The 20,688-nt window shown below is 48.2% G+C and overlaps 1 protein-coding gene across 1 annotated transcript in view; it reads right to left on the bottom strand.

Moving 5' to 3' along the window:
* The window catches only part of LOC122389301 (receptor-type tyrosine-protein phosphatase mu-like), a 119,996-nt gene that overhangs the window by 81,512 nt on the left and 17,796 nt on the right, over positions 1-20,688 (bottom strand). The window contains exons 8-14 of the mRNA XM_043381184.1: positions 20,605-20,672; positions 20,035-20,260; positions 19,706-19,824; positions 19,321-19,510; positions 17,849-17,963; positions 12,504-12,706; positions 12,012-12,256 (exon numbers count right to left, since the gene is read on the bottom strand). Coding sequence (XP_043237119.1) covers positions 12,012-12,256; positions 12,504-12,706; positions 17,849-17,963; positions 19,321-19,510; positions 19,706-19,824; positions 20,035-20,260; positions 20,605-20,672 — 1,166 coding nt within the window. The remainder of the gene's footprint in view (positions 1-12,011; positions 12,257-12,503; positions 12,707-17,848; positions 17,964-19,320; positions 19,511-19,705; positions 19,825-20,034; positions 20,261-20,604; positions 20,673-20,688) is intronic.

Raw genomic sequence — 20,688 nt, 5'->3', positions numbered from 1 at the left:
TGACGAGAGGATCACGATGATGCCCTTAGTTTGTTCCTATCTTGACTAATTCGAAAGTTATTCGAGAAAAACTCTCTCCATATCTAGCGCCGCCATTTTGACTTTTTCGACCCCTGTGACGTCATCTTTGACCTGACCTGAAAATGACCTTAGTAAAAATTGTAGACCTTGTCCATGCGTATCCGATGCCGTTAACCGCTTGTCGCTATCTTGCTTCGTTCTCGAGATCTCAGGGGGGGGCCGAATCGGCCCCCCCCCCCCGCCAGTTTCTTGTCCCGGCGGAGCCCGCCAGGAATAGGGTTAAACGTTTGAGTGCACCTAACAACCTTTAAAAATGACGTCCTCCCTTTCAATGGTTTGCGCGAAGACACACAGCCATAATCAACCAAGCAATAGCAGAATCCATTGAACAGCGTGTCAGATGTGCCCCCCCCCCCCCCCATTCTCAATCCACATAGCATAGCATACACTAAATATAGGTACAAGCACCTAAACATTAGGTATTTGAAGGACTTGATAGCTGATACACATGAATGATGATTAGAAATACAAGGCGCTAAAATTAAACGCGATTAACTAGCTGCAGCAGAAGTTTGGCGTCCGATGCCACTTCGCCAAGTTAAGACCATGCCAATCTCGGCCAGTCTGCCGCCGCGCCGGCACTGGCCGTGGTGTGACGTCATCCGGCCGGCACGTCGACGTACAGTTCCACGCTTAGGTAACTCGCGACCGGGCCATCCCGATTTGGCTGAAAATTGGCTCACAGAGCCTTCTCAGCACGCTGACTCCGAAAATCATGGTCTCTAGAGTGGGAATCTTTACCGTTCTCGAGATAGAACCCTCTATAGTTCTTACCACCCATGACCGGGCCATCCCGATTTGGCTGAAACTTTGCTCACAGAGCCTTCTCAGCACGCTGATTCCGAAAATCATGGTCTCTAGGGTGGGAATCTTTACCGTTCTCGAGATAGAACCCTCTAAAGCTCTTACCACCCATGACTGGGCCATCCCAATTTGGCTAAAAATTGGCTCACGCAGAGCCTTCTCAGCACGCTGATTTCGAAAATCATGGTCTCTAGGGTGGAAATCTTAACCGTTCTCGAGATAGAAACCTCTAAATTTTTCGACACCCATGACCGCGGGCCATCCCGATTTGGCTGAAAATTGGCTCACAGACCCTTCTCAGCACGCTGATTCCGAAAATCGTGGTCTCTAGGGTCGAACTCTTTACCGTTCTCGAGATAGAACCCTCTAAAGTTCTTACCACCCATGACCGGGCCATCCCGATTTGGCTGAAAATTTGCTCACAGAGCCTTCTCAGCACGCTGATTCCGAAAATCTCTAGGGTGGGAATCTTTACCGTTCTCGAGATAGAACCCTCTAAAGCTCTTACCACCCATGACCGACCCATCCCGATTTGACTGGGATGGCCCGGTCGATTTGACAGACCATGATTTTCGGAATCAGCCACAGCGTGCTGAGAAAGCTCTGTGAGAAAATTTTCAACCAAATCAGGATGGCCTGGTCATGGGTGTCGAAAACTTTTAGAGGGTTCTATCTCGAGAACAGTAAAGATTCCCACCCTAGAGACTATATGATTTTCGGAATCAGCGTGCTTAGAAGGCTCTGTGAGCAAATTTTCAGCCAAATCGGGATGGCCCGGTCTTTGGTGTCGAAAACTTTAGAGCGTTCTATCTCGAGAACGGTGAAGATTCCCACCCTAGAGACCATGATTTTCGGAATCAGCGTGCTGAGAAGGCTCTGTGAGCAAATTTTCAGCCAAATCGGGATGGCCCGGTCATGGGTGGTAAGAATTTTAGAGGGTTCTATCTCGAGAACGGTAAGGATTCCCACCCTAGAGACCTTGATTTTCGGAATCAGCGTGCTGAGAAGGCTCTGTGAGCCAATTTTCAGCCAAATCGGGATGGCCCGGTCATGGGTGTCGAAGATTTTTTGGAGGTTTCTATCTCGAGAACGGTTAAGATTCCCACCCTACTCCTAGAGACCATGATTTTCGGAATCAGTGTGCTGAGAACTGAGAAGGATCTGTGAGCAAATTTTCAGCCAAATCGGGATGGCCCGGTCATGGGTGGTAAGAAATTTAGAGGGTTCTATCTCGAGAACGGTAAAGATTCTCACCCTAGGGACCATGATTTTCGGAATCAGCTTGCTGAGAAGGCTCTGTGAGCCAATTTTCAGTCAAATCGGGATGGCCCGGTCTTTAGTGCCGATAACTTTAGAGGGTTCTATCTCGAGAACGGTAAAGATTCCCACCCTAGAGACCATGATTTTCGGGATCAGCGTGCTGAGAAGGCTCTGTGAGCCAATTTTTAGCCAAATCGGGATGGCCCGGTCATGGGTGGTAAGAGCTTTAGAGGGTTCTATCTCGAGACCGGTAAAGATTCCCACCCTAGAGACCATGATTTTCGGAATCAGCGTACTGAGAAGGCTCTGTGAGCAAATTTTCAGCCAAATCGGGATGGCCCGGTCATGGGTGTCGAAAACTTTAGAGGGTTCTATCTCGAGAACGGTAAAGATTCCTACCCTAGAGACCATGATTTTCGGAATCAGCGTGCTGAGAAGGCTCTGTGAGCAAATTTTAGGCTAAATCGGGATGGCCCGTTTCTCGCTGCTGGACTCGCTGCTCGCTGCTCGCTGCTAGTTTGACAGTCGTCTTGCCCCGCGAGAATTTCTCTAGTTTCTAAAGAATTTTTCGGGACCCATGCTCTACTCATACTGGATTCGAATATACGCGTTCGGCGGTGTCCCTGGGTTTAGGTAAGTTGAGGTAGAAGAACAGCAAATTTCCAGCCAGTTTCTGATTCTCGGGTTTTGACGTCACATCTCAAAGCCAAATCTTTGCAGTTTACGTGGATGTTCAATATGCCCGAAGATTCATTTTTTTCCGAAAAAAACATCCTTTTCCATCGTGCACCACAGGTGCAGAAACAACACTACCCACAAATCCAACACAAATTACAGTCTAACAGGTCTAACAACAACACGGTCAAATTCAACACCCAGCGCACCGACTCGCTCTATCGTCTGGAGGAAGATAGGCCCCTCTTGCACGGAGACACAATTCAAAATCGTTTTCAAGTGATTCTAAATGGTCGGCACTCCGCAGACCATCAGTATCGAATATGAATCTTAATCTTTATACGTTGCCAAGTTTATAGACATATTCGTCCAAGGAGACTGCGAATTCGGGATTAGTCTCCGTGCAAGAGGGGCCTATCTTCATCCAGACGATAGATTGAGTCAACGCACCTAACAAACGCCAGCATTAGCCCCCTTGAATTCGCGCTTTTGGTCCGCGTGTGGTTCGTGCGTAGACTGGAATATTGTCCTCTTAAGTTTCCTTGTTTGTTTGTTTTGTTGGGTTAGGCCCTTTCGGTCGACAAGACCATTGCAGAGCCGGAAGGATGATAGGATTTAGGGGGAGACATTGGTCTGGGCAGGCACCCTAGTGAGTCGCCGGGGCTGAGCCCGTCCAGAGGACAGGCCACCCAGCCCCAAGGCACTCACTGCACCCGGCTACGGGGTGCGCTCCCTCCGGAGCAGCGGTGCCGCTCCAAGGGAGCAGCCCGCATGAGATAAAGTTGCCTGTCCAGCCCGGAAGGGGGTTGCGGCGTGGAGGAGAAGGATTTCTGTATCCTGAGGATAGAAGCACGGAAAGGTGTCTTAAGTTTCCTTAACCTGTATCTAGACGCGAATAGACCCCGACCCCACCTCCTCTGACTATTGCTTGGCTGATGGATGTGACGTCACATAACCCGCAGGCCAATGAGCGTGGGCGTCAGGCTATGACGTCATCTCCCGCGACAACCAGCCAGTCAGCGCTGCAGGAGGTGCGTAGCGTTTAGCATTATTGGGAACTTGCTGACCGGCCGCAGGGCCAAACAGCTGTCACTGGTACGGCCTCTGACAGTGAAACCCGCTAACTTTCCCTGCGCGGGCTTTAGGCGCAGTGGGACGGAGCAAATCCTATATAAGAAAATGTAAGTTCATGTTGTAAATCTAGCAGAACGATGAACTTGTGGTGCTGTGGGGCAGTTCACCACATATCAGTGACTGGATTTTACGTTAATCAGAAATGGAGAATATCAACCTGGTGCGTGTTCCAAAAATTTAATCAGTTCGATCCAAACGGCCCCAAGTAAAAGAATTAATTAAAAGAGCGGGTTGTTATATTTTAAGTTCCAAAACGAAAGCAAAAACCGAAACAACGAATCATGCAGTGGAGTGACGAAAAGATGAGAATGGAATCCAAGTTTGCCAGATATGCCCTGCCTAATCTACAAGTTCTAAATCCCGGACAGAACGGGCTAATGGAGCCAGACGTGACGCGTCTGCTCGGGTCAAGAGCTCGGCCTAGAATGGCCGGGGGAGCCCGCGCAGCGGGCCGGGCCCCAGACATGCGCAGAAGCACTCGGACACCACGTGGCACAGTGGGCCAGGCGCATCAAAAAAGCGGAATTAAGTCGAAAATCAACTTCGGTGAAATTCCTGTAATTATGGGATAGGGTATTGTAAAAATGTCCAAAGTTTCCGAATAAGCAAGTTTCCTTTCCCCAATGTCAAGGCAGATAATGCTATAACGTCGCAAAGTAGGACTTACCAACTGGAGATGGAAATGACTGCTGTGTACCATTTTCCGTTCCCCCGATTCAAAAGCTCTCAGCGTAAAATCATTAAAGTTATTCCGTACAAAATAGCTTTTAAAAAACAGCCGGTATTTCTGCGCATGTTTCTCGTACTCAAGTTCCCGGGAACTATTTCATGCTTACTAGTAGCGGTGGGGTTTACAGTGCCTGTTCGGAACCGTGGTAGTGCAACGACGCAATGAATTTATATAAGGATATAAAGAAAACGTGACCGAACAACACGAAGATATTTGCTGCCTGACTTTCCTCAAGGTGTATAGCTTGCTGCCCAATGCAAATATTTTGCGCATTTTTGCGCGAAATGGACAAATAAGGGTTTAACCCTCGCCGCCATAGGCCGTTTTGCATCCCTCGACGGCACAGGGGGATGCAACCCTCCTCGCGTTTGGCCCCTAATTGAGCTAGAGCCTCGCGGAAAAAAACCATCGTGTAGGTCGTCACGAGACGAAGCCAACGGTACCCGGTTTTAAGGTCATAGGTCAAATGGTGACCTCTGAGGTCAGGTCAATGGCCGAAAGTCGGGACCTGTTAGAACGTCGTATAGTGTGGCTGCTAAGGGGTTTTTCGGGATGCTGATCACGAATATCATGTTAGTTTTGATCACAGATGATGTCTTCATGCATTTAGGCCAGGTCGGGTCAGCTCAGGTCAGGTCAACCAGTATGGGTCCTGCCGGGTATTCGTAGTAGGTGTCAACCCGCCTCTGACAGCTTCGTAACATGTTACGAAGGCACCAAAACTACTTCGTAAATGTTCAAATGGTTCCTAAATTCGAATTCAGCTCCAAAAACTAGCCCAGAAACATGTGAAACTCGAAAAAGTGAACCGAGGTCATCGAAGGTCAATGACCTGACCTGACCTTCAGGTGACCTTTACACCCACCCTAAAGCATGGGACCAACATCATATCACATGTTTGAACGCTTGAAACCACGAAAAGACTGCAAACGCGCGGCCAATGCGGCATAGTGCCCGCCTGTCCCAGGCATATGTGCAGCGCAGAAATTAAATAATGACGTCATAGGTCAGTGACCTAGCGTAACCAATCAAATTTGAATATGGATATCGGATTCGGCTTTAGCATGATATTTTACCCTGTAACGAATCATTTTTGGCACAGCAGCTGTGCTCATTGATTTAATTCCGCTTTTTTGAAGCGCCTGGCCCACTGTGCGTGGCTGCGGATCGGAGCGCGGATTGGTCACTGGCCGACGCACTGCGGCAGCGCAGGCCGCAGGCACGCGGTCGCATCGTGATGGGACAAAGTTCACTAACAGACACGTCCTGGGCCGCCCCCCCCCCCCCCCCCAGCGCCGGGGCGGGGTAGCGACGTCACAAGTCGGCGCGCGAATCGGTCTGCGCCGGGAACTCCCGTGCCGGCCGGCGACACACGTGGTTACCACAGCACTCACCGCCTCAGCGCGGAGCGCATACACGATAAGCCAAAACAATCACTTTTCACATCACTCGGTGCGCGACGCGATCGACACTTCACTGCGCGACGCAATAATCACTACACGGTACGGCGCAACGCAATTGTCACTGCACGGTCCTGCGCGACGCAAGAATCACTACACCGCGCGACGCAGTTATCACTTCACTGTCGGCGCCACGCGATCAGGATCGTCCTCGAACGCACGTACGCGGGCGCACTTAAAAGTATCGGAAGTCCGGTTGCGGCCGGAACTGCACGCGGCGGCCGCTGCGGGTGTGCACCGGCGCAGCCGCGGACGGCTTGTCGTCCTCGTCCGGCGATGCGGAAGACGTCACTCCAGGTCTTGAAGTCCTCTTGATGGACGGTCTCGTAGTCGTCGGCGTCTGTGCCGGCTCGTCGGGCGCCCCAGTGGCGAGGGGCCCGAGCGAGGTCGACGGTGACGGCTGCTGCTCCGGAGCCGTAGGCTCGGTACTGCTCGGACCAAGCGTGTCCTCAGGTGGCGGCATGTGTGCCGGTTTGAGTCTGTCGACGCTTACAGTGTCGTGGGCGCCAGTCGGCAGCTCCAACGTGAACACTTAAGGGCTGCGTCTGATGACTCGCATGGGGCCGCGGTACGGGGACTCCAGAGAGTGCCGCACGCGGTCAACGCGTACCCACACGTGTGTGCATGTCATGAGATCGGGTGGCACGTGCGTCGGTGGTGTGCGGGCGTGGTTCGAGCCCTGTGAGAGTGTGACGAAATCGATTTCTGACATACGTTTTGCCAGTTCTTGGACGTACTTTGTCCCGACGGGGACCTTCTCGACGGCGCAGCGGGGAAACAGCACCTGCGCGCCTGTGACGGCAGTGAATGCCGAAAAACCCGACTCTGCTGGCATGGCTCTCAAACCTAGCAAAACGACGGGTAGCGCGCGCAGCCACTCTTGCCTGCGCGCCCGGATGGCGGCTTTGAGCGTTCGGTGGACTCTTTCCACCATCCCATTACATGTCGGATGATAAGCAGTGGTTCGGAGGCGATGGAAACCTATCATTGAAGACAAGTGTGAAAACAGTTCTGATTCGAATTGGGAACCGCGGTCCGTGACTACATGCAGTGGCACTCCGAACCGGGACACCCAAGTGTCGAGGAAAGCAGAGGCTACACTTTCCGCGGTGATCGAGACCAACGGCACGGCCTCGACCCACCGCGTGGCGCGATCGATGCATGTCAACAAATAACGGAATGGCGCGGTGAAGGGGTGTCCGTGGGGTACTGACGGTGGCAGCGGCCCGACTATGTCTATATGTACAGTTTCGAACCGCTGTGAGGGCACGTCGAATCGACCGGGCGGAGAACGAGTGTGCCTGTGCACCTTGGCTTCCTGGCATGCTTCACACTCCTTCACCCATCGAGCAATGTCGCGGCGCATGTCACGCCAGAAATAGCGTGAGCTGATGAGGCGGGTGGTGCCTTTCCTACCCGGGTGTGACAGGCCGTGGAAACGATCAAACACGGCGCGCCTGCATGCCTCTGGTACGTACGGGCGTGGATGTGGTCCAGTGTTTTCACACAGGACTGTGACGTCGCCAGACAGTGTTACTGGCTCCAATCGGGAGGTGTCCTGCGGGTTTGAGCGCGATTCTGGACCTGACTCGAAATCCTGGTGCTCTGAATCGGCACTGTCGGCGTCTCTCTCCTTTTCCTGCTTCTGAGCCGCCGCGATAAAATGGAGGTCACATGCATCGAGGGACACTGCATTTACCGGGCGACTGAGGCAGTCCGCCACCACGTTGTCACTGCCACGAATGTACGAGACCTCCGTGATGTATTCCGTGACGACACACCAGTGGCGCTGTTGGCGGTCAGACTTAGCCGTGTGCGGGCTGTGAAAAGCGCGCACGAGTGGTTTGTGATCTGTTCGCAGGGTAACGTGGCGGCCTTCGATCATGTCACGAAAATGGAGTGTGGCCAGATAAGCCGCGAGTAGCTCTCTGTCATACGCGGCGTACTTCTGTTGGGCCTGACTGAGCTTCCGTGAGAAGAAGCCAATGGGAACGGGTACTCCGTCCACAATCTGATGGAGCGCGGCACCCACCGCGACTTGTGATGCGTCAGTAACGAGCTCGTACTGCTCGCAGTGTGGCACTGGGTGTGGAAGAGTGCAGGCGCCAGCCAGCGCTGCTTTACTGTCACTGAACGCCTGAGTCTGTTCCTCTGTCCACGTCAGTTCTTTGCTTTTTGGATTGAGTCGAATCAGTTCGGTCAGGTGGAACGTGACATCGGCAAATCGCGGAATCATACGCCGGTAGAAGCCGATGAGTCCCAGATAGCGACGCAGTGACTCTGAGTCATGCGGTAGAGGGAGGTCCAGAATCTCCTTCACTCTGGCCTTGGGAGGTGTGACACCTGTGCTGGTGACGTCATGACCGAGGAAAATGAGTGACTTCTTCATGAACTCGCATTTCTCCAGTGAGATGCGAAGCTTGTGCTCAGCCAGCTTGCTGAACACGAGGCGCAGATCTTTCTCATGCTGCTCGTGGTTCTCGGAAAATACCAGAATATCGTCGAGATAGACGAATACGCACGGCACGTCTCGGAAGATGCCGTCCATGACCCTCTGGAATGTGGCACCTGCGTTGCGAAGCCCCATTGGAATGAAGGCGTATTCGTACAAGCCGAAGGGCGTGGTGACGGCCGTCTTCTCTGAGTCAGCGGGGTTCATAGGCACCTGGTGATATGCACGGAGCAGATCGATTTTGCTGAACCACTGAGCGTTGTGGAGCTTGGTTGAGAGGCTCTGAATGTGCGGCAGTGGGTAGCGATCCGGTTTGGTTACGGCGTTGAGCGCGCGGTAATCACCGGTGACACGCCACTCACCAGGGGTACTCTTCGGAACCATGTGAATGGGTGAGTCCCACGGGGACCTAGACGGACGAATCACTCCTGTTTTGAGCAGCACATCGAGTGCTTGCTTTGCTGCGGTTAGTTTGTCGGGCGGCAGCTTGCGTGGGCTGGCGAACGTGGGTGGAGCGCTGCCGGTGTCGATGAAGTGAGTGGTTTTGATTGGCGAGTCTGTGTAATCCGGCTGGTTAGGGCTGAGAACAGCGGGGTGATCCTCTAGGATGGGCCGCACTGCCTCAGGCACCTGAGCGAGATCATTTATCACCAAATGAACAGACCCCCCGGTCGTCGGTACACCGGGAGCAGAGAGCAGAGTGGTGGAGTCGCGGAGAACTTGGGAACCACAATCGACAACCAACGAGTTGTGAGCGAGAAAATCGTTACCGAGTAGTGGCTGTCACTTCCAAGGAAATCCAAGTTTGCCATATATGCCCTGCCTAATCTACAAGTTCTAAATCCCGGACAGAACGGGCCTAATGGAGCCAGACGTGACGCGTCTGCTCGGGTCAAGAGCTCGGCCTAGAATGGCCGGGGGAGCCCGCGCAGCGGGCCGGGCCCCAGACATGCGCAGAAGCACTCGGACACCACGTGGCTGCGGATCGGAGCGCGGATTGGTCACTGGCCGACGCACTGCGGCAGCGCAGGCCGCAGGCACGCGGTCGCATCGTGATGGGACAAAGTTCACTAACAGACACGTCCTGGGCCGCCCCCCCCCCCCCAGCGCCGGGGCGGGGTAGCGACGTCACAAGTCGGCGCGCGAATCGGTCTGCGCCGGGAACTCCCGTGCCGGCCGGCGACACACGTGGTTACCACAAACTGTCTTCACATATACCCTGGATAACATTGATAGCGATATGGATCGTTAAACAAACAAATATAACACTTGTTTAGCAGGACGAGACTCGAACGTTTCTTCCGTGGCCGGTCAGACGGGCCTAGCGCCGGGTCTGCGAGTCGATAAGGGTCATTTCACGCTTCTGTGTGACTGAGCTTGATCCATCGTGATATTGCTCAGCTGTGTGATTGCGCCTTGTTGCCGGCTGTGAGAGGCGCATATTAATATTTGAGAACATTTTATTGCTGCACATTGTTCCTTTGGTATTCAGCTTTCACTGGAAAACGAAAAAACATTCCTGTGATTTCAAGACTGTCCTGGATAGCTTGTTGAATAAAAAAATATTACGTTTTTACAAAAACGCATTTTTTTAAAAAAGGCCATCGAACGATTTCGATAAAAAATACATTTTTGAGATCAGCTCACCGTCAGCTTTCGAATGGTATATTTCGTTTCTTCTCTGGATGAAATGAGTTTCCGACGAACCGTGAGACGCTTAGTTGTTGACTGTCACCTGAAGGTCAGGTCATGGTCACTGACCCTTGGTGACCTCAACCGACTTGTTCGAGTTTTACGACGTTTAAGAGTAGTTTTTGGAGCTTATTTCGAATTTGGAACTGATTTGAACATTTAACAATTAGATTTGGCGCCTATGCAACATAATTATAACGGAGCTGCAGTGGTGGTTCACGCCTACTATGGATAGCTGGTGGGACGCCTTCTGGTTGACCTAGCCTGACAAGATCGGACCTAACCCTAATGCATGCATACCTTCATCGTCTTTAACCCGCGCCCGGGTGGGCCTCTCAGCCAACTTCGCCAGGTGGGGGCCTTTTCGGCCGCACCAGATTATCTCAGAAAGTAAGAGCGCTAGAAAGACACAGTAAAAAGCAACAGATAGCTCGCTTCAAAACTTTCAGAATTACATAGATCATTTTTTATCACGTTATCTCTGAGGTCACTGAAGGTCACCAAGGTTAAGTTTTCGCAAATTTTTGTTCCCGATTTTGACAACTTTTCACAAACCATCGCATAGGTCGGGAACCAAAAGAGCTATCGCGCTGCGGAAAGCGCATTCGATAGCTCTTTTAACCCGCGCCCTGCTGGGGAGGGGGGGGCGGGTGTTTGAACACCCCCTTACTCCAAGCACATATCAAGCTGATTTTACCAGCAACGCATTTGTCTCGTCGAGATGCGTCGAATGAACTATAAGTTGACCTTAAAAAGTCAACTTAAAAATTTGACCTCAGGTCAAGGTCACGGAAGGCCATGTTGCATTTCATTCAGTTCGTATTATTGAGCTGAACACATGCATGGTGTTTTTAGTGCTCTACGGCATGTATTTATCTAAAGTTATTGTCAAAAAGTGTTGGAGACGTTTAATGATCTGAGATGACCTCAGGGGCATAAAAGGGGTCACAGGTGCACAATTTTCCGGTTAAGTGTGTCATGTTCACCCCTGTCCTGATGTTTGAGCGTGTTTTCGGCTAAAAAAAGAGCATTTCAATTTTTATCCATGACTTATAAGTTCTAGCAAGTCCGGAATTTGCCGACTTTTCCCCACACATTGCGATTCATGATTCATGAACTGGCCAATCCATGAATCATGAGCTGACTTGTAAAGTCAGCTCATTGTAGCTGACTTGTAAAGCCAGCTCATTGTAGCTGACTTGTAAAGTCAGCTAATAAGCAAGGATCTTAAATTTGATACCTATCATCGGCTTTCTCTCGTCACGGGCAACATGCTCGCTTTTTTCCGCAAAAGTCTGGCTTGATCATGGACCGAGTGACGGGGCTCCGCGCTCGGGAAGATCAGGCCAGGGTTCAAAGATTACGTCAAAAGTTAGGTCAAAGATCAGGGCCTCGTTTCATAAAGCGAGTCCGTAACTTACGTCAATTTTTGGGCTTGTATTACAAGCGCATGTGAAGCGATAAATTCATTTCTCCTTCTGCCTTCTGTTCTTCCTTGCAAGATAAATAAATTCAACGATTCAAACTATCGCCATCGCTTCACATGCACTTGCAATACAACACCAAAAAACGGCGTAAGTTACGGAATCGCTTTGTGAAACGAGGCCCAGGTCACAACTATAGGATAGACTATAACCAAAGGTGTGCCTCAAGTTCAGAAGGTCAAGGCAATGGCCAGAGCAAGGATCGAAGGGCGTCATAAGAGGTCGACTGAAGGACCCACCTCCAGAGTGTATGAAGTGACCTCCTTCAGCCCGGTCACTGTGGCGCCGCACTGACGTCCGAGGTGGGCTGTCCGGCAGCCGGGCCCGTCGGCGGGCACCGTCAGCAGAGCGGGGCAGTCGTCACCGCGGCACTCGACCCGGTACTCGGTGATTCGGCAGAGCGGCGGCGACGGCCTGTCCCACCCGACCGTGAGGCTGGTGGACGTTACGGTGAGCACGGTGAAATTGGCTGGCCGATCCGGACCTGACCCACCAAACACGGACGGACGTCAGCAGGGGGAGGCGGCAAAGCGCTTGGGTAGGCTGTCGGCTCAGTTGGGTGAAGGTGGTGTGGTACCGACGTTTAAAAGGGACCTTACAAGCTTATAGAAGAAACGGTTGCAGGAGTGTAACTCTGCCTGTACTCTGTTTCATGCATTATACAGTTACGTACTAGCTCGTCATACCACAGTAAAAATGCGATGCTTTGTCGAGCTCATCTTATATCGCACCGTATCTCCTCTGTCGTGTGGAGAAGCGTGTCGTCTGCGGATCTGGCGAGACACCAACGCTGTTGTTCATCGAAACTTGAGCAAAGTAGCTGGAGTATGGTGTAAGCTCGATGATTTCGATTTCAGTTTGTGACGCTTTGCCGACCTTATCATACCTTGTATTCATGTTCCATGCACTTGCACCTAATACGAGGACGTTAACCCTGTGAACATGAGGATCGATCAATATATTTATCCAATTCAGCTTATTATAAAAATGAATATCATAATGTTGAAAGAAATCCAGAAATGAACAATAGTTAACCATGCCACTCAGAAGCAATATGTAATTAGTCTGCGTACCTGCGGGTTATCCACCTAAGGCCGCGTTCCCAGTACGACCGTTCAACATCGTAAATTGCAAGAACGGGAGCAAACGGACGAGATCGTTGATCTAGAGACTTTTCTAAAAAAGTTGAACACTTCCCTAGATCTGGTATACGGGGCAAGATGGGAAACATCGTAAGACATCGGCAAACGGCTTGGACAAAGCCAATTGAGAGGAGCGATGATGAAGGAGGGATCGGCACAATAAGCTATTGTAAAAAAAAAAGTTCAGAATACCTATAGGTAGTTGACGTGGTAAAAGATCCCATGCAACTGAATGAATGATAAAATTAGAAAACCTTTTAAATTTATTAGCGTGTTAAAAGCAAGCGAGCATTAGAAAATATATCAACAATGCGAGCGAAAAGCATTCACAGCTGTGATAACGACAATCTATTGACTTTTGAAGAGAAAATGTGTGCAGTTGATATAACTCATTGTGGTGTTGCTGTGAATACCTTCGGGAAGCTGTAACCGATAAACTGCAAGTTCCGATGATTTCTTAACAGTTTATTATTGCAATCCTCGATAAACATTTAGCAAATTGAAGCAGGCTGCAATGCAACTGAATTTGCCGACACAGGTTCAGCGATTTAGGTATACGAGTACAAGTATACTGAGCCGGCATTCAGCTTACAGCAGTGTCACAGCTCATGTCACCATCGTCATGTGACCACGCCATCTCGTCAGGCGATGCTAAAATTGTATGAAGGCAATTATTGTGGCAATTCATTGTGGACCAAAAACATCAGGTGTGCGTCCTGCAAACGGATTTACGAGACACCATTTGGTCCACCTGAGGACATATCCTCAACCGAACAGACGAAAAACACTAATGAGTTCAGCAAGGAAACTGACACCGTGTGCTCAATGAAGATAAGCGAGTGCATTCGAGCACAACGGTTCACAGCAGATGGTGGCAACTGTCGACGTTTGTCTGACAGCTCTGCAGTGTGGCGTGGCATCACAATGCAGCGGTCTTCCAGAGGAGAACTTGGTCTAACGTTTGAGATCCCAGGCCTGTCTACCTGAATCTACGATGCAACTCTTGGTAGCTGGCGCGCAATCGGATGGCTACTTTGTTTATCTCCGAGATTCTGAGTTCCGGAGCGGTGCTACGAAAAGAGGGAGATGAAGTGCAAGTCGCACCTGTTCTGACATAGCGAGGATCATTCACTCAAGAGTCGCATGCGATGTGCATAACAAGGACCAGACAGCCCAATGACAATCGCATGCTTCGCATGTGGTCGTCCCAATCACATGGCGCGGTCCAGATGGCCTTGATCCAGAAGACACTGTGATTGTTTGAGCCTCGAAAGTCGAATGAGGCCCTCAGTGACGATCCGACGGCGGAAGCTGCGTGTGTTGAACGAGGAGTGGCCGGCCGCTTGAGGTCATAAGTAGGTAAATGAATAAATTGCACTAGACCTACGGTAAACCTGCCGAAAAGTTAAGTTATTCATCGCCACTTAGCGCTCGCCTACATCTAGGTATGTATATAATTAGAGTTATGTAGCTTTTATCCGCAAAAATGCACCACCTTTCATGTCTTGCTGCTTGTCCTCTCACTTTGAATATCAAGAAACTTCCCAAAAAGGGCTTCCTGCTCTATGCACTGCCTAAAAATGCTTATTAGCGTCATTTAATATCTGCACAAACCTTCAAGAACGTTCAAAAAGTTGAACACTGTTCAACTTTTTGGCGACCTCACCAACCAACCAACATGGGGAGCAAACCTTCAAAACCTTACAAATGCCTCCACCCGAAAACACGTGTCTAATACCCGGTTCCCACCACCACCGGCAGAGATCATAAAAATGCATGTTGTGATTTTGCCGTTCTTGTCGATTTTCTCCCGTTATTTTACTTTACGATGTTGAACGGTCGTAGTGGGAACGCGGCTTAAGGCTGCTCGTAAATGGCGGGATGGGCAGTAATCGCCACGCCATGTGTGGATCGCCCATGATCGTAAATACAATACAATACAATACGCGACGCGTAACGCCGTAAAATTTTGCGTCACTGGCTACGTTTCCATGGCACAAGTTGGGCCGATTTTGAAAAATGGATTTGCTCATCATAGCATTTAGGCATAATGTAAAAATGTAAATATAGGATTAGGTGCTAGCTAAAACCATATATACGCTCATTTTTTGCATAAGGTAAATAGTTTCCGAGAAAAACGCACGTGAAATTTCGCTAAATCGATTTAGACGTGTCATGGAAACGTAGTGACTGTTTTCACATATTGTGTGCAAGTTATAACTTCCTTTTTCAAAGGTCAGGTCACAGTGTCACTTTTAACTCGGCAGTTGCTGGGGTATTTCGCCACCCACCGTTTGCTGGGGGGGGGGGGCGTTAAACGCCCCCAGCCGATAACTCGAGAACCAATAGGCGCAGCGAAACGCACGAGGCGGCAAACGAAAGAACGCGACGAGACGCTTCAGATGAGTACTTTAAAGTTGAATTTTGAGGTCACAGGTCGGGTCAAGGTCAGGTCAAACACCTAAAATTGGGCTTTCAGTAGCAGTAGCAGTAAACTGCTATCTCGGATTTTCAAAATTTTGAAAATTTTGAAAATTTTATAAAATAAAATTCAAAATTTATATTTTTCAAAAAGTTTTTGACTTTTCGATGAAAACCGGAATGTATGTTATAGAACGCATGCTTATGACTAACTCCAGCAAGTTTAAGCTAAACATCTTCAGAAATGGCCAAGTTATACGCATTATTGCAAAAAATTTACAATTATTAATTTTTCAAATCAACTTAACAGTACGTATTTGACATCGTATACCAATATAAATAGCACCATCGTGTTCCTGAGCTCCAACTGCATCCAATAGACCCCTTTTTTGTTGAAAAATTTCAACTTCAATATTTGACCTTTTTGACCTGAAAGTGACCTGACCTAAGCTAAATTCGACTCAAAATGACCTCGAATGACACAGACGACATCAAATTCGAAATCGTTGGCCTAATTGGACCATAAAACATGTGTCACGTGACCGACGCATGATATAATATTTCCGTGACCTGTGATGACCTGACCCTAACCTGAAAATCAAAAGTACAAGTTTGGTACCCTCAGGGTATCTAGAGCATCTGTTCATGAGTGTATAAACCAAAAATTTGCCTGATCTGACTTGTAAGACGGCGGCCAGAGCCCAAAATGTGAACAAGCAAAAATGCTTATAATTTTTACTTTGACCTGGCCTGTGACGTCATCGGTGACCTCGAGGTCAATGAAATTAGGTTTTGCTCGACAGTCTTTCCGAGGCTATCAGATGCTATTTGAATTTTGACGATCGGCCCAGTAGTTTCGGAGATAGGAGGGGGGCTATGGAGAGCCCCCCCCCCCGCCCCTAGGGCGTGTTATACGCAGACCCCAGTGGGGCGCGGGTAAACCATTTTTCTTGAAAACTACAGCATTAACTTCTCATGGTCGTGTGATGATGTGAGAGAATTGTAAAGATATTCCTAAAATTGCGGATTGTACTAAAGGTTTCATGGGTAAACTTTTTTCCGGACACCCTGTATAATAAGTCTTTACAGAAAAGAGACACGTCCATGCAAACATTCTCATTGTATTCAGCTTGTTAAGACGCGTAGGGGAGGGGAGACCGGGGCTAGTTGGTGCCAGGGGTAAGTTGGGACGGAAGGGATATTTCCAATGCTTCTCGGCCGTTGGCGTTCAAACTTATTTTGCGCATGCACTGTAACGCCGTCTGTCTGTCAACGTGGCGTCGGCGCGTCCTGAGGTAAGTGCTGTTAATAATCGCTAAAAATGTGTTTTCAGGTACCAAAAGTGATTTTCTTGCTTTGAAAATATTATCTTCTAGTGTCATTGATAGTGGAAGCGTTGCAAATTCGCTACGCCTGAGAGACCTGCGGACATTTTGGCTACGAGTACACTCTCAACCGTTCTTCGCCAAATCATTGTGGATTGGTCCCGTGGTTCCAAAATAAAAATGGCGCTTCGGGGTTAGTTGGGCCAGGTTGATGTGGGGCAGGTTGGGCAAGTTTGTCAAAAGCAAGTCGAGGGAGCAATGCTTGCAGTGTGAAGATTGGGCACATACGCTATGCACAGGAGGCAGCAGAGTCTTCATCTGTCAAAACTGTTACTCGGAGAGCGAATGAGTGAGGTTGGTGGTGCATTTTGTAAAAGCATCTGAAGCTGGTCATACACATTTTGCGTGTGTGCGTTTTTGTTTGCCGCAGGGGTACTGCGAACGTTTGCGTTTTGTCATTAAATGTTGATAAACATGCCCGCATGGATTAGCGATGACTGTTCATGTGAAACATGAATACAAATGTGTTTAGATAAACTGTTTTTCCTAGTGCACTAACTTGCCCCAACCCCTGGCCCGACTCACCCCGCCCGCGGGGTAAGTTGGGACATTGGAGGATGGTCGCTTTGATCAGATATGACACCAAGACGATACTACCATCTCTCTTATATCAAGTCTTCTTTAAAAGATAAAGAAATAAGCTCTCTCTCCCCTAATAATAACCGCAGGTTTATACCGTACTCCGTAGTATGCAAACCTAGAGGTCACGTAGCCATGCGTCAACTTTTGTGAACTTATCCTTTCGAGGCCAAAAATATATATTTCATTGCAAATTGACGAGTGAATATCGATGGTACCATTAGTTTTCCTTATCTTGCTTAATTCAAAAGTTATTCGCGGAAAAAAATTAACTCTAGCGCCGCAGTTTTGCCTATTTTTTCAACTGTGATGTCATTCTTGATCTGATCTAAAGATAACCTATACAGAGAATTATAGACCTAGTTTTCCTATATCCCATGCCGTTTAACGCTTGTCGCTAGCTTGCTTGGTTTTTGATATCTCGGGGGAGGGGGTGGATGACCGCCGCAGGTGCGAAGTTGGGCCAGGCCCGGTTAAGGGATTTACATCATTGGTCCCAAGTGTAAGCATTTGTTTCGAGTATTAGCCATTGAATAGTTCTCACCGCACCTGATATTGGCGTAATAGTCATGCCATGCTGTGCAGTCTGGAAAGCTCCAGCGTACATTGACGCTGGTCTCGTCCTCATTGACTGCTCTTACACCGGATGGGCCCTTGGATGGAGCTACAACAAAAACGAGGGGTGACAAAATGACTGCATTAAGGAGAATGCAACAAGCAACGAACATTTGCGTTTCAGAGAGCATTTTGACTGCCACATACATGTGAGTCAGAAAGCTTATAATAAATATTGAATACTTGTACAATGTACATACAGCCATCGGCATTCAGAGTTTGCGAGTCAGTGCCCACTGCCTATGTCAACATTACACCAGCCACCAGGCACCCCTTCTGCACCTTTTTCCTTCAGAGGCCTGTTTCACTAAAAACTTGTATTTACAAGTGTTTGTAGTTTACAATTCATAAGTATTTTTACCAACTACGTAAAAATCGATTTCACTATAAGCTTCATCGCCAGTGGCACCTCCGATAAGAAAATGTTTGCAAATAAACTTGTAAACAGTAAAAATGTTTTTAATCAAGAACTATAGCATGTCAAAGATATTGCTTCTTTGTATCAAATATTGTCTAGTATTCATGTCAAAAGCTGCCTAATTAAATTATAAATAATGATGCTGTTGGGAAAAGATATAAATGATAGTTCACATTGTCCTATTATTGAAAGAAAATAACACGCAAAACATTTGACAGCAGAAGACTGTTGAATGCAATTATGGCGCGCGAATGACAAAACATGACGATATTTTAATACCGATTATTTTGCTTCTTAGGGTGTGTGCTAAGTAAAAATTGAGCATGAAACGACTCAACAAAGCATAGTTGTTTTAAATATATGACTGCTTTGCATTATTGCACAAAAAGTATCAAAATTCCGAACGTCAGGACCACTGGAATTTCAGGTTTGTAATTACGATGTTTTCTTTCAAGTTTCTGGTCTTCGTGAAACAGAAAGTTTGCGATTCCAATGTTTTCTAGCAAACTTTTTCTTGTAAAAAAGTTTGCAAATTTTAAACTCAAAATTCATGTTCAAAGGTTTCGTGAAATCCAAATCTCAAATGTTGGTAATTATTTCTTGTAAACTCAAGCTTTTTCTTTGTAAATACAAGTTTTATTTGTTAGTGAAACAGGCCTCAGTTTGAAAAAGTTTGAGGTCAATTTGGAAAAGGTATACTTCAATTTGAAACACGTGCCATTCAATTTGAATTAGGTAAATATCTTTTTTTTAAACCGAACTCCAGTTTTTTTTCAAACTGAAGGAAAAAGGTGTAGCCGAAAGTTTAGTTAAAACACTATTCTTTAGAATTGTGTTTTTCTGTTGAAAAACAAATCTGAGTTCCCTGACAATTTGGCAAAAGCTGCCTGTGGCTGACGCTGAAATAGTAATAAAGCTGTGTGCTGGCTTTACTTGTCTTAATTAACATGCAAAACATTCGGAGACGTCAAGAAGTGTTAGCTCTTACCTTGGGGCGAACTCTCGAAACGCACGTCTAACGACCTTCCTGGGGCTATGGTGACGGCAGACACCGTCACGACATAGCGCGAGAACGGCACTCGAGCTGGAAGCTGGGCGGATGTACCGGTGACATTCTGAGTGAATTCCTCATCAACCGCTTTCTTGCTTTGTTCAGGACATGCCTTATATTGTAAATGCTGAAAAAACATAAACACTCTGAGTCATGATAAGAGAGCCGAGAGTGTCCCAATTTAATTAACCTTACTTTTCATTCACCTTCCCGTTTATAATCCTTATATGAAAATATGGCTTCATTTACACTAGTCATGCCTTTTTTTGACAGCTAAAATGTTCTCTGGACTATTTTGTCTCCGAGGCATGCAGAACTTCACCGTCAGTGTCACAGTGTATTTCCGGATTCGTCCATTGGGCCATTTCGGTTCTTTCCAGGTGGCGACGTGGTTTCCAGATACATCTGGCTTTACTTCCAGGTCCAGCACTTGGGACGGAGCTGCGGTATAGATCGATCACCGTGACCATCAGAAGGATGTTTTAGTAAAAAAAAAAGAGAAAAAAAAAACTTCATAAGCGCTACATCAAATTAGTGGCAGCAATTAGCTCATTCTGTAAGTAAACCAAGAAGCTAAACGTAACGGAAACGATGATCTTTCAAAGACGGATGTCTTGCATATGCGAAGAACAGTGCACACAGTTAACTCACGGGCTTCATTTGTCTGAAAAGTCACTGAAGACGTGGAACTTGTTCCCTTTCTGTTTTCCGCCACCGCCACAAGGGTGTAGCTGGCGAAGGGAACCAGTCCGTCTAGCCATACCGTCTCCCTAATGCCGCCTCCAGGACGGACGCTACCACGACTCACTCCCGCCGACATAAGGCTGAGCGTCCATTGTAGCTCGTATGCACACGCCTCCTCTGCATTGCTCAGACGCTAGAAATGAGCACGTTCAAGGAGGGAACGTCAAAAAAAAAATGATTTAATAGAAGGCTGTAACCAAGGCCCTAAATACAACAGCAAAGGCTGTAACAGCAAAGCGCTATTGAAGATTATAGGTAAGCGGTAAAGAGGCACACTGTCCCTCTCAAACTCAAGAATCGCAACAACACTACACGACGACAATACCATGTAGGCTTGTAAGGAGTGAGCGCTCACATGTAGATCCAAATCTGATAATCAAACCTGAGTCGAACTCATGTCAGCTTTAGAAATGATGTGAGATCTTTACCAAGCATAAAAATGCGCTGATAAAAAAAACGGAATGATTATATAAGTACCTCGATAATTATGCTGGCCGAAATGCTGGTGACGTCTGTGGCAGTTGGTGTACTGATCTTGCCTGGCTCTGAAAAAATAGCCGA

This window comes from Amphibalanus amphitrite, unplaced genomic scaffold (assembly GCF_019059575.1).
Source record: "Amphibalanus amphitrite isolate SeventyFive unplaced genomic scaffold, NRLGWU_Aamphi_draft 000353F_arrow, whole genome shotgun sequence".
NCBI classification, from domain to species: domain Eukaryota; kingdom Metazoa; phylum Arthropoda; class Thecostraca; order Balanomorpha; family Balanidae; genus Amphibalanus; species Amphibalanus amphitrite.
The sequence above is the reverse complement of the archived record's forward strand: the minus strand, read 5'-3'. Positions and strand labels throughout refer to the sequence as shown.